A 13,997-nucleotide genomic window follows, 5' to 3' on the forward strand; every position below is an offset into this window, starting at 1 on the left:
ACTGGCTGTATTTGCCTTGGTTTCGCTCCCCTAGCAAGCTCACTGCGCTTACGACCTTTCAAACGACGCACGCGCTTTGTAACCGCCGCCGCCTGGTATATGAGTAACCCGAACCCCAGCGGCGCGTTTTTCTCTTCCCCACTATAAAATATAGTATTCTTGGGGTAGGGATGATGTTGAGGTAGGAATACGCCTTCAGCCGTAAAGCTATCCTTGCTTTCGTAATATAACAGTTTTTTTTAACCATTTGTAGATTACAGATTTGAACAGAGGAGAAGCGAATTGGCTTAACGAAGAGTGATTTCAATTAATACTTCTGCGACAGATACGAGAGACTGTAAAATGATTCTTGTTGTCATGGAAAATAAAAGGAGACACAGACAAAGGTAAGACGTTGATATACAGCGTTTTTATTGAGGTCCTTTACTACAAGGACTTTGAATAATCAATAAGAAAATGTTTACAATGAATAACTAATTTGTTGATATAGAACAGGCGCTCTGCAAAGCTCAAAATCATATTGAGTACAGACCATTGTATACAAGACACGTGATTGGTGGAGAGACCGCTTGTATACAAGACACGTGATTGGTGGAGAGACCGCTGTATACAAGACATGTGATTGGTGGAGAAACGGATTTCGAGCATGTACTATCATTATTTGGAGAGAAACGTCACAGCGTGTCACGAACAACAACAACATACTTGTACTTTCCTGTCACGCTGTCATGTCACGCTATGACGTCGCGTATCAAAACGCACGAAAAACTGAGAGCTACACCTTAGGATTAACGAAAGCTTCGTTGTGTTCATCAGTATAATGCTGAGCCTAAAAAACATAAGCTATATAGGACTAGTTGTTTATCTCTAAATATGTTAATCTAATCACGCGCCCTATCTTAGAAACGGCGTTTATTACAATTATCCTATTTCCAACGTAACTGCAAGGCTAAATACACCAACCTTGCATTCCACACCTCGGTGATATCTTTTGTACGGGTTATGAACAGGAAATCCCAATTTCTCCGTAGTTTTCTGACGAAAAAGTTTATCACGAATGCAAATAGAGAGCGAGTGCGGCTTGGAGCAACTGTTTAGAATGGGATCACTCTCGTGAAACAGATGCTGCAGTGACTCACTTTCTGAGCAAGCGTCAATAATGGCCTTCTTACCGACATCACTGATGTGATTATATGAGATGTCAAGAGCCTGTAAAGATTTAGTCTTAGTCACATACTTTGCAAGTGCACACATACCTTCGTCACCTATGTTGTTACATGCTAAAGATAGTTTCTCGAGAGAAGTATTTTTCGATAACGCTTTAGAAATTGATCTTGCACCGTCCATATTTATACAACAGCCATCAAGTATCAGAGACTTCAGCCTGCAACTGTTGTCCTGAAGTATGTTTGCAATAGCATTTAGTCCTTCTAGTCCTATTGGGTTAGCACTCATATCTAAAAGTGTCACATTTTGTATGGCTTTCGCTAATGCTCGAGTGCCAGAGGGGCCAATCCCTGCGTTAACTAATGTAAGTTCGGTCACTTTTGTGTTGAGAGCAAGGCCATCAGAAATACGTTGCGCACCTAGATCGACAATATTACCATGACTATGAATCGATGTCAGTCTCGTGATAGTATTGTTGTGCCTCAACATTTCACCGAAAGCCTGTCCGGCATCAGGCGTCACGCGACCAGGATTTATCGCGAGTGTTCGTATTGTAGTATTGAACTTCAATGCTTCTGCAATATACTGAACGCCAGCATCTCCCAAAATTTCTCCCCCAATGTAAATATCGGTAAGAGTAGTATTGCCAGATAATACCTCGGCCAATGCAATGGCACAATTGTCATCTATACTTGGAGAATGAATGTGAAATGTCGATAGGGTAGAATTGTCTTTCAAAGACTTGACCAATCTAACCCATGTCGTGTATTTATCACTTGAACCGAAAAGAAAAGACCGGATTGATGAGTTACGTGACAGGAGGTCGTCTATCGAGCTTTCGGTGTTTTCAGAAGACTTTCTAATAACGAGGTTCAGGGTTAGTAAAGACGAGGAGGAAGCCATCGCATCGACGAGCTGCTGAGGAATTGTGGTGCCCTCTTTGTCAATCAAAATAGTGAGGTGACTGAGGGGAGGCGCACCACTGGCGCTACGGTCAGTTTGCGGGCTCAATATTTCAGACGAATCGCGTGACAACAAATGTGACAATCCAATTAAAGTGCTAGAATGATCGACATCAGCAGCAACTCTGCACGGCAAACGCTGATATACCTCTTGTAGCCAACTACTTTCGATATCTTCGCATTCTGCTAAACAATCACAAAGCAGAGAGAACGGTAAACAATGCTCATGCCAATCACAAATGGGTACCCCCAGCGATGACATTTCTGGTACCAACGGCGCGAGTGCTTCTATGGCTTTTCTCGCATTGCCACCAATCATAACTGCGAGATCGTACATGGTAGCGGTATAAAAAAAGGTCTCATTACGTAAGAGTTCAGGATCAACGATTCCTTGCGCAAGTCTGCTGGCCAAATACAAAGCACAGAAATAGTCCTGAAAAGACTTGTGGTTAAAAGAATACAAAAACACAGGCCGTATTGCACTTGACGGCTTCTCCTTTCTAAGAAAACCTATTTTCATCAGGTCTTCTGATGGTTTGCAAAGGCGGAAAGTGACGGCATTTTCTTTCAGAGAATCAAAAGCAATTTTACCGAGTTCCAAATGTAGCGCTCGAATCTCGTCCTCGTTTAAGCTCCTATTTTCCTTTTCGCAAAATCGTCTTGTCCGTAAGTACACTACTTCATCGTAAAGTTGCCTTAGACTGATATCCTTTTCGAAAGTTTTATTTGCATTAGTCTGACTATGTTCTTGAAAGCAAAGACAGTAGAGAGCTAATGTTAGGGGATTAGAGAAATCAAAATTGCAAATCCCTTGTAAGCTAATTCGAAAAAGAAATTGATCTAGAGGAAAAAGCTTTCTTATGTAGTCCTGTACATCACACAATCCCTTGAGATGTAGAACATTGCCTCCCACAAAGTGCTTGTATAAGTTGTAACCTTGACTAATTTGTTCTGGTCTGGCTTCCTGTGACCTGATTGTAACGAGAACGTTACTCGTGGCAAAAGCTTTCCTAGTTATTACTGCACCTAATCTCTCTTTTACGTTACTCGCCTCTACTGGAAGTTCATCGTAGCCGTCTAAGATCATTAGGATCTTAGACTGGTTCTCCTTCATGTAATCAAACACCTGCTTTCTCTCCTCATCAGAGGTTTCTGATGACAGGAGTTGCTCCTGCATTGCTTTGGCAATTCCCCCATCTTTCATTTCTTTGCATCTCAAAAAGAGCAGCAGTTCAACTTCTGGAAAAGATTCAGATGTAGGCAATTCTCCTTTAGCCCAGTCAAAGGCAAGCTTTTGACACAAAGTAGTTTTGCCGGCACCTGATTCCCCCTCTATTAGTACTCTGCATGCTTCCTTCAATTGCCCATCAACAACAAACAGGCCATCCATCTTCACGTCAGAGCAAGTGTCTCTATTGACCAGTTTCAGCTCTGAGAACATCTTGTTGAGGTGGAAGTCATACCTAATACCACCAAAGTCATTGCCATGGAGGTTATCAAGCGGCTCTATCAATGCATTCTCACCAGTTGTGTACTTTTCACGCAGACACTTGATCAGGTTTTCAATAACTAGGAAGGTCCAAACAGAATAGTTTTATTTTGTTTGAGATTTACATTTTATAATTAAAAGTAAGTAGGTGCCCGAGTAGGTGCATTCAGGTTGGCTGTGTTATTCATTTATTAAAATACTTGTTTGATTCTCTGATTACCCTGACAAGAGAACTTAAAACAAGTTTATTAATTTGCGAGTCATTATTTTTGGTCTTCACTATCACACAAACAAGGCCCGATTTGGAAAAAAAAGTTATTTCATGGATTGGATGGATTATGTGATTCTGAGAAAAATACATCCAGAAAATACTTCCAGAAAAGAGCATTCGAAATTTCATGATTTTTTTTTTGTGGTAGTGGGGGGAATGGGGTTGAGTTAAAGTGAGGATTTTGCAATTTTGTGATATCAATATTTTATTTTCTAGGTTTCGCTATTTTTGCAAAACAACAACAACAGAATGTAGCAAACAGTTATTCTCTACTGCATGGGCTAAATTTATTTCCCCAAAAGAAAAAAAAAACAGAACTACAATTTATACTAACGATAATGTGTCTATCTGTATCATAACACACATTCTACTGAGAAGTCAGTGATCACTAGAGACGTTTCTCATAATCAGTTGTGAAGGCTAAGTGTGCTCGTGACTACAGTAGAATCCCAAGGCTGGCCTTGCCCCTATCCTGTTGCACCCCTATTCCTTCTTAGTACCCTTCATGTAAGCTCCTACCTTTAGGTCTGGTGTGTGGCTTCTCCACTGAGGCTGAGGCAGTGCTAGAAGGGAAGAGAAAAATTAAATCATAGTGCAATTGAAGAACAAGGTTTTATAAAATTTGTTTTTTACTAAAATAAGAAAAAAACATGTGGAAAGGGAAGAAGAAAATAAATCCTGAACTTACTTTGACACAGCGGCATTGTCCGCAACAGCAGATGTGGCACATTCCTTAAGGGTCACATTGCTAATGTTGGCCACATGTCCACCTGTGAATAAAAATTCAATTTCTATGTTAAAAAATATCTTGCTGTGCAATCCAAAAATAAGTAGAGCAGATAAATATAATAAATGTGTTTTCAGGTCTATTTAGCCTGATTGAACTAAGAATTAATACATTTTCTTTATATATTTACTGTTATATGATTTCAATTATAAGTTCAGAGACAACTTTTCTGTGGATTTTGGAAAAGATATGCAATTTCTTGTAGTCTCATTTTTTTAACAAAGCATACAACTCACTTGAGCTTTGTCCTTGTATAGACCTCTTGATGTCCTGTACGTCTCCTGCAATCTTTTCTGTTGTGGCCGACAGCATGGATACTTCTTTACTTGTGCTTGACATACTGTGCTGTATGTCTTCTGACATCTTTTCTGTTGTGGCAGACAGCTTGGAAAATTCTTTAGCTGTGGTGACCCTCAGTTCAGACACCTCCTTGGCTAGCTCCAGGTCATGGTAATACCAGTCTTCCAGAACGTTTTTGCACTCCTCTCCAAGAGGGGCGTCCTTTAGGGCGTCAACTTCGCCCTCAGTCACCCCTCCTAGATCGACTATAGCTTTTGAGATTTCAGACCAGTATTGAAGGAAATCCCCTTCCTTCAATTCTGTGGACTTGACATGAGCGAACATTTTGTTACCATGCCACTTTAGTCGGCACATGTTTGCCTCCATTGTGGTGTCTGTTAAAGGAGGAAGATCATCCCAACCTGAAGTAGTTGATGGTGGTTTGAGACTACATATGTTGCGAAGAAGGCAAAACAGAAGCGTGATGTCGTAATTCTTAGCATCAGGCAGTGAACCGCTAGGGGGAAACAAGAGATCCCACTGTTCTTGTCTGATGACCTTCTTGTTTAAAAGTTTCTTCAGGGTAGCTTTGTTCTTCTTTAGACTTTTTGCAAGGGAGCTTGGAGGATGGATGGAGTTGAAGACAGTGAGCAGTGCTTTTGTGCCGCCATCGACCAGCAAACGACAGAGTCTGCTGAAGTTGTCTTTGCCTTCAGTGCCAGATAAAACAGAGGCCATATTGTTCTACAAAAAATAATACAAACAGTATACTCAGCTACAAATATCCTTGCTAGTATTTGCCCCAAAAGGAAGGATTACACGCTAAATTACAGGCTCTTATGTATTCGTTGAGGAAACAGTTGTGCTTTTTAGGGAGTCTCGTACCCAGACCGCTTTACGTCAGGCAGAACGCAGGAAAAATCTTGCAAGTTTTTCGAATATCTTGCAAGCAGCGTTTTTATGACCGTTTTTTACTATTTTTGTGCAGAAGTCCAAGGGCCTACCTACACACACTTGTTGTAAACCATTGAGTTTTCTTTTCGGCGGTTCCCTGTTCAATTAGACGATATTTTACTTCGTAAAATCCAAGACTGCGGATGACACTGTTAAGCACGATACATCATTTCATGAAATGAATTTGGATGGTCTGAATGTTCTGGCACTTATTTGAACTCATACTGCTCTGGTACTGTTCTGGTTGGGTTGAATTCATCACAAATATCTTGAATAATTCGAGCACATTCTGTTTTTATGTTCCCTAGAAGATCTCTAGAGCGAGTAACTCACTATTCACACATGATCTTATGCCGAATTCCGAACTCCAGGAAAATATTTAGGCTATTTCTGCAGTTATCATGTGCACATGGAATTTTACAAGCAAGAAATGCAGTATGGAAAGGTCTTTCTTCGTTTGTGAAAATTCGTAACATTTGCTTGCAGATTTCGTCCTCCATCTTGGATCTGTAATCTGCCAGTCGTTATTTTTTTCCGTCTTTGCTTCAGGGTTCCTGTGGATGTCCGCGCAACAGCAAATAACGACTGGGTACGAGTCTGCTTTTTACTTTTGTTGCCTTTTTTTACTTTCCATTTTTTTACCCTTTGTTACTTTTTTATTTAAGACGTCCCTCTCATGATCCACAACAAAATTACAGATAAAACAAAACAACAAATTATTTTCACTTCAAAGTAGACTGTCAGGATAAACATAATCAAGCATAATCGTGAGTAGAAATATTAGGACAAATGATTCCTTCTTTTTCATCTTCCTTTGAGCCTTCTTTACAAATTCACCCATTTGTTATGACTACAATTTTGGATATTGTTGAAAAGAGCTTATTTTCTTTGTGCTTTATTCTCAGTTCTAGGTCTCCATGGTTTAACAAAGAACCCTTGTCATTCTGTTTCTTTGAAATTATATTGTCAAAATTATTTAATTCGAGGAAAGAATTGGCTATTTTTTCCAGAGAATTATAGGAAAGAACACCCTCAAATAAACACTAAGTTGTGCACTTGAATGACTTTTATGTAGAGAAAGCCAAATTATGCTTTTCGCACAAGCGCGTAATTCCAGAAACCCTGTATATTAGTGCTGCTTCCACTCTTCCTTGACAAATTACTTATTCATATTTTTCTTTTCAGCTGTGGCTGCTAAATCATAGCTCGGTCTGCATTTTACAGAATGTCTTGACACTCAATGGGGAATATGGCAATATGAGATGGAAGTATAACCTCTCAGCAACAAATCATTGATAGTTATGATAACTATATAAAACAAAAATGGTAATGGAGTGGGTTTTTAAATCATTGATGGCTGGTTAAACTGCCTCACGGTACATTACCTTGGTAGATTTAAGTTAATGGTGAAAACAGGTGAAAACAAGTTCCATCTTAGTACTTCATCAACCAACCTGTGACACAGCACAAAGATTATGAGAATCAGCCCTCAAACATTCTACAAGGCCATTAAGATCTTATCAGAGTGTTTAGTGGGAGGGTTTGATATTAGATTAGGGTGCAGTGGTACTCAGTTTTCTGAGTTCTACTGAAACCCTCCTGGCTAGGAGCATACTAGAAGATACCCAAAACAAAAAAGAAACGTTAACAAGTTTTTTTACTTATAAATAGATACACACTGTCAAAAATAATGTAGATATGCCTTTTTATACAATGTAAGCATTGATTAAAATTGTAATATGCTTTTTGTTTTGTTATACATTCCAATAACGGAATTATGAGTTAGTTTTGTAACTTACATCCTGGAATGTTTACATTTAGGATTTTTGGGTGCAGATGTTTTGATCCGTGGCTTTTTGGTTTCCTAATATATGGATTGATGGGCTGATAGTAAGTTTGTATCACACCGTATGTTATCGTCGAAGGTTTATCGTTTTTCCATGTACGTGAGTCAACAGATACAAAAGCGAAACCGGAAGTGCTATCATAAACATATTTTACAACAGGACGAAACCTAGCTCAAGATTCACAAACAAGGCACAAAAGATACAGTAAATACGCCTTATCATTTGATAAACACGAGGCAGTGCGGAAAATGGAGTTTAGGAAGAAATGCGAACACGACATGGACGAACAACAGAAGCGAACAACCGGAACAACACGGCCACTCCACTTCGTTCTTTTTCAACACTTAATAAAGACTTTTTTCGACGATTTTTGCGCTTAAAGTATCTAAATTAAGAAAACAACCTTCTTACTTCCAGCTTCCGCTTACCGGGCAGGTCCGGTCGAAACCCTTTAGCGGCAAATCATGTTTTTTGCAGGCAAACGATGAAACATTCCGACCGTGAACGAAAGGTGTGGAGAAGAGGACGTGCAGGACTGGTAACTAGCTATTTATAAATATGGGAACGAGGTCATCAGCGGTGTTGCCCAAAAGGCGCGGGTAAACCAAATACAATATGGCGGCGGATGAAGTTGTTTTTGTTCGATTCGGGAAACTTCCAAAGGAAAGACCACGAAAAACTGTGTTGGTAGGGAAGGGAGTTGTTGGGAGTTTCTTGTTACGTCCATAAACATCTACTTTATTGGCCAATAACGTTTTCACATCGATAAAGTGTAGACTACTACAGTTGTAAACAAATACTTATAAAAATCGTTTTCAGTTGAAGCTGGGCCGTTTTTAGAACGCATCAGGAGTAAAAAAGAATTTTTTTCTGCTATCTGAGCTTCGGCATGTTCTTGAATTTTTCTCTGAAATTTTGACCATTATGCCTCCCCTTAAAACAGTGGTGGAACTTACCTTGAACTGGAATTAGTCGAATTTTATACGGTCTAAAATCCACAACTTTACCTCTCTTCATCTGTTGTATATTTTGATGTATTGATGACCTTTTCCTGGCTGTCCCAACTCTCCCCCCCCCTGGAAGTCCTGGATCTGCCCCCTGCAAATCTACACATCTTGAAGCTCCTGACAAATCAAACTCAGCTTGTAAACTCAAATTAGATACATTCAGGGTCTGGGAGAAGAGTATTGATGGCCCTTGCTTTCCTGGGATAGCTCTGAACTACTGTAGCCATTCAGTCCACAAATTGTATCAATTCATAATTTTTATATTGGTTTCAGAGCAAAGAGGGGCAGAGATGTCTAGCACATCAACTCCTAGAGCACATCAAGCCTGTCTGTGGTTACCATTGCAATGTCACACTTCTATTCCTGGATGCAACAAGGAGAACTTTTGGCATTGGTGACAGTATAAATATTGTATTAAACTCACAAAGTTACACTTTTTATCTCAACATAATAACCATTTTCTTTATTGCATTTATTTTAAAAAATAGCAAATTTGTCTTTAAAGATTGCAGATTACACAGTTGCAGTATGCTATTTTATTATAAAGCTATGGTGGTCCTACACATGCTCTCATTGGTTTATTAGCCACCAATACATCCCCGTAAGGGATGATCCTGGTTTGGCAGTACAGGAACTTATGGTCCCTCAAATGTTTCCATCGTTTGTATTTAGTGAGTTCGTTCTTTTTCCATTGGAAAAATTGGGTCCGTGAGGTCCGTGAGAAAAGGTAGTTTAGAGGTTGGCGGTACGAGACCACTTTCACAAAAGTGAAAGTGAGCCCGAACCAAGCCAACCGCTATACTACTGCCGTGTGACGGGATCATGCTGTATGGAAACTGCCGATGGAATCCATTTTATGGAAACTATACATTTATTTCATTTTATGGAGACTATGTTATTTTTAGTTTTATGGATACTATATATTTTCGCGTGATGGGATCCGTTGTATGTAAACTGCTATGGAATCCACTGTGTGGAAACTGCTGATGGAATTCATTTTATGGAAACTGTACATTTTTTTATGGAGACTACATGTTATTTTTAGTTTTATGGATACTATATATTTTTCGTACGGTGTGTGATGGTTTCAAATACAATCCTATGGTTACGGCCGCTGCGTGACATTCTTGGAATTTTTATTCTTAGGAGTGTATCTGGGGAGAACCCGCTGGTGAGTCTGGGCATGTCTATTGTATTTAGGGATTTTCCCGCTGACAAAGTGGAATGTTCTAGATGTGCTTAAAGCCGAATTGCCACCAGTTTACTTCCGGAGGTCCGACAGAAACCTCAACCGTTAAAAGACAAAATAATCTACTAGAATCCGAGATATTTAACAGGCCATCCGCTCTAAATTATCAATCACATCCTCAAAGAAACTTCCAATAGACACACTACTTTCAATATTCTGAAATATTTTTCACTTTTTCCATTAAAAATCATCGGAGATTGTTATGTAATCCACCGGAAGTAAACTGGTGATAATGCGGCTTTAAAGTCATGGGACTATCGTATGATCATATTGTGCCCATAGGCGTAAGGATAAAGTCTTATATAATAATATATAAGATGAGATGTGATGAAGGGATACATATGGCATAAGATGAAGAGGGATATTACGACTGTCCGTTTTGTGATCTAAGGATAGCGGAGTACGTGACTAAGGGAGAGTCGGCGAGGTTCGAGGCATGTTGTGTTGGGCAGGATATGGTGAATGACAATGGAGCTAATGTGTGTAGAAATTGTTCGCCCCATGACAGGTTCTCCAATAGGGTTCTGGATTCCGGATCCTAGTGTGTGGATTCCGGATTCCATGTGGGTTTTTTCTCGTGGATTCCGGATCCCAGCAGCATGGATTCCGGATTCCATATCTCATTTTTTCATGGATTCCGGATTCCATATCTCATTTTTTCATGGATTCCGGATTCCATATCTCATTTTTTCATGGATTCCGGATCCCATATCTCATTTTTTCATGGATTCCGGATTCCGGATTACCTGTCATGGGGCGAAATTGTGGTGTTCACCATGGATACGACTATGCCGTCGAGTATGTTGATTTTCATGCGAATAAGTATAGAATGTATAGAAAGTCGGTGTACCAAAGGAAGTACTATCCAGAACATGTATTAATTAACTTTAGTTTAGAGTACCAATCAAAGCAAAGTTTACGCAGGAGATTAAATCAAATTGAGACGGCTATGAAAAAATTGTTTACTAAAAGACGGTATATCCAATTGAGATTTATTTTCTACAAATTATTTCAACTGGAAGATGATAAACAGGGTATGGAAAAGTGTATAAAATACATAAGTCACAGAACACTGAGAATGTTATGAAGGGTTATGGAAACGGATTTAACGTGTGGAGACGAAGTGATCACCATCTTTCTCTAGAGACATGTATATGCTTACCATATGGGGTCTTATCATAATAAAACCTTATGCTAAAGTTTTGTTCAGTTTGTCTCTCATTTCTACCATAATCTGTTCTCTGATATGGTCCTCGCTTTTTTTCTCAACTGAGGTGAGCGTTTATATACCTTTTCCCGTATCGACTCTCTCATTTCATTATATTTTTCAGCCTCTTTGATAATGAGATTGAATTCGTCTGAGGATATTTGGCTGTCGTTCAATGCTTTGCTAATAAGGTCATCGATTGTACTCAATTTAGATTTAGCTAGCAGCACGCGTTTCTGTACATTTTTCGATAGTCTCTTAGAGACTGATGCCGTCACTCACAACCCCAGTCAACCATGTCCCAAATGCCCGAGCCGATAGGGCTACTGAGAGGGAACCCGACCCGATAGCTATTTTGTTTATAATCGACCGAGACTTCGCGTACTTCTTCCTAACTCTTTGGTGGTGTTCGAGGTTTGCGCTAATAGAGTTCTTAATAGAACAGATTTGTTGTAGTCTGAAACTTTTACCATTGTCTTCCTCGGATGGGATGGTTGGGTAAATCTGGCGACCTCTCTCGTGTGGTTTTGCTTCATACATGTTGTCCATTATATTATATGGTTAGATAATCTCGATGTACGTTTCTTGTTTTGTGCTGTCGTACATGTACTCGACATCGCCGGATAGCGCCTCACACATTACGTTGCTAGCGAAAAGCGCTGGGTTAGCGCCCTTCTCGGTGTTGATGTGGAGGACGGTAGGGTTTGACCCCCATACGTACAACTGGTATGCCACAGATGAAAGTGTCTGAGAGGGCCCAAAAGAAACTTCCAAGTTATTTTCTCCTGTATTTTAGATATCTCATACATTTACTGTATTTTTGGCTGCTAAAAAGGGGGGGCACGCCCTGGCTACGCCCCTGTCCATGTAAAAATTAGGCAACTCAACTGCAAATGCACGAGTAGTATCACTAGTATATTTGGTCAGGTTTTGGTCAGCTAGGGGAGGGGTGGTCAAGCTGGATTCTGATTGGTGGATATATGGTCAGGTGTGTGACGTCACAGGTGGTGTTAACCAATGGGAATGGAGATATCTGGTTAGGGGTGTGACGTCACGCGGGGTCGGGATTGGCTCCCGCGCGCGCGACAACACGGTGACGTCAGCGCGGGAAAGGATATAAGGCCCTAGGTGTTTTTTCAGGTTAAGCAGCAACCTTTCAGCCATGAATGTAAAGTGTTTTTGCGGCGCCGAGGCTAAACAAGTAGGGTCAGCGTTGAGGTGTGGCGCCAACATCGACTATAAAAACGACCAAGTTGGTTGTGGGTACTATTTTACCATCGAGCAAGCCAAGAGTATAAAAGAGTACATCCCTGAGGGGAACACAGTCTTCGACTTCCCTGTGTGCGAGGGTCACAACCTCATCTGCAAGCCAGTGGTAAGCGCTGGTCAGTTCTCCAGGGGGCGTGTCTATTTTCAGTGTCCAGTGCAGGCACCCAACCAAAAATGCAAGCAGTTTGTGTGGGCGGAGGAACCCAAAGATTCGGAGAGGAAGAAGCCTGCAGCAGTATGGACACCTCCCAGTATGAAGAAGAAGAAAGCGCCAGCAAGGGCCAGGAAGCAAACCCTCACCCCCCGCATGGGCGCAAGCGCAAACGCGAACGTCCCACAACCGCCGCCACCGCCACCAAGCAAGGTCCCATGCGTGGTAGAGGAGGGGGAGGACGAGGGGGAGGACGAGGGCGTGGTAGAGGAGGTAGTGGAGGAGGAGGTAATTGCACCTGTGATGAAGAAGCAAAAGAAGCAGTGGCTGTAGACAATGACGATAGCAACAACAGTTACGAGGTGGAGGAGAAGGTGGTAGTGGTAGACAGTGACGACAGTGATTGTGGTATGGGTGATGTCTCTTCCGGTACCGTCTACAACGATGTAGTGGACTCTGCCAACAATCTATATAGTGTGGACTATTACGTTAAGAAGGTGGTATGGGATTTGATGGGTGAGGTGTTGCACTACAAGCACCAGCAAGGTACGAAGGACAGTTGGCTGAACACCTTTTATGAGGTTAGGGATGCCATCAGGGAGAACACTGGTCACATGTGGGAAGGGTTGGACAGGATGACGAAAGCGCTTGGGTTCACCATGCGATGGAGCCCTTGGTTCACCTACATGGAGGATCTAGTGAGCAATAGGGTCGTACCAAGGGATATGGTGAAGTTGTGCCGTGACGAGAAGTTGCCAGGAATACTAGAGGGGAAGGAGGCAGAGGTTTGGGAAACCACCAGGGACACAGCCCAACGTATAGGGAGGGTAGCCCACCTGTTCCCAATTGGGGAAATGTAGAGACACTGTAGTCATCGTTTACTTTTTAGTGTTTTTTATTGTTACCACTGTGATTAGTATAAAAAAGAAAAAATGTATTTACTGGTTATAGGGTAATAAAGAAAAGTGTTTGTAGTGAGAAAAGTCACTCAGTCTCTTGGTGTTGGTCCACATTTCGCCGTTTGCGGGTGTTATCCTTGTACCTGTTGCGGATACGTTTGAGCTTTTTCAACAGTTGATTTCTCTGGGACTTCTCTCTCATGTTGCTTCCCATGAACTTGTGCACTTGAGCGTCTAGTTCCAGTAACATGGGTTGGTACGTACGTACCGCAGCGCTGTATCCTAACTCGTAGTTGTTGTTGTTGTTGTTGTTGTTGTTGTTGTTGGCTTGGTCCGCGTCCTGTTGGGGTTTGGAACAGTGTTAGATGACTTTGGCTGTTATAAACAGCATTATCATTAGTCCTACCCCAATTATTATGAGTATGGTTAAAAAAAGGTGAAGTATTAGTTTTGCCCGCC

At 41.0% G+C, this 13,997-nt stretch overlaps 1 protein-coding gene and 1 long non-coding RNA gene across 2 annotated transcripts; one reads left to right on the forward strand and one right to left on the reverse strand.

The window, feature by feature from the left end:
- Positions 1-394: 394 nt before the first annotated feature.
- LOC116617908 (NLR family CARD domain-containing protein 4) lies at positions 395-5,693 on the reverse strand. The gene is made up of 4 exons (XM_048719716.1): positions 4,913-5,693; positions 4,578-4,659; positions 4,409-4,452; positions 395-3,698 (listed from the first exon to the last, which is right to left on the reverse strand). Exons 1-4 carry the CDS (start codon positions 5,691-5,693, stop codon positions 922-924), a joined length of 3,684 nt encoding a protein of 1,227 aa, XP_048575673.1. The 3' UTR covers positions 395-921.
- A 2,600-nt stretch (positions 5,694-8,293) lies between these two features.
- LOC116614914 lies at positions 8,294-10,362 on the forward strand. The gene is made up of 2 exons (XR_004294784.2): positions 8,294-8,443; positions 9,037-10,362. It is a non-coding gene; the product is annotated as an uncharacterized LOC116614914 (long non-coding RNA).
- The last annotated feature ends 3,635 nt before the right edge of the window (positions 10,363-13,997 follow it).

The sequence above is a fragment of the Nematostella vectensis genome, chromosome 12 (genome assembly GCF_932526225.1).
Source record: "Nematostella vectensis chromosome 12, jaNemVect1.1, whole genome shotgun sequence".
Classification (NCBI taxonomy): domain Eukaryota; kingdom Metazoa; phylum Cnidaria; class Anthozoa; order Actiniaria; family Edwardsiidae; genus Nematostella; species Nematostella vectensis.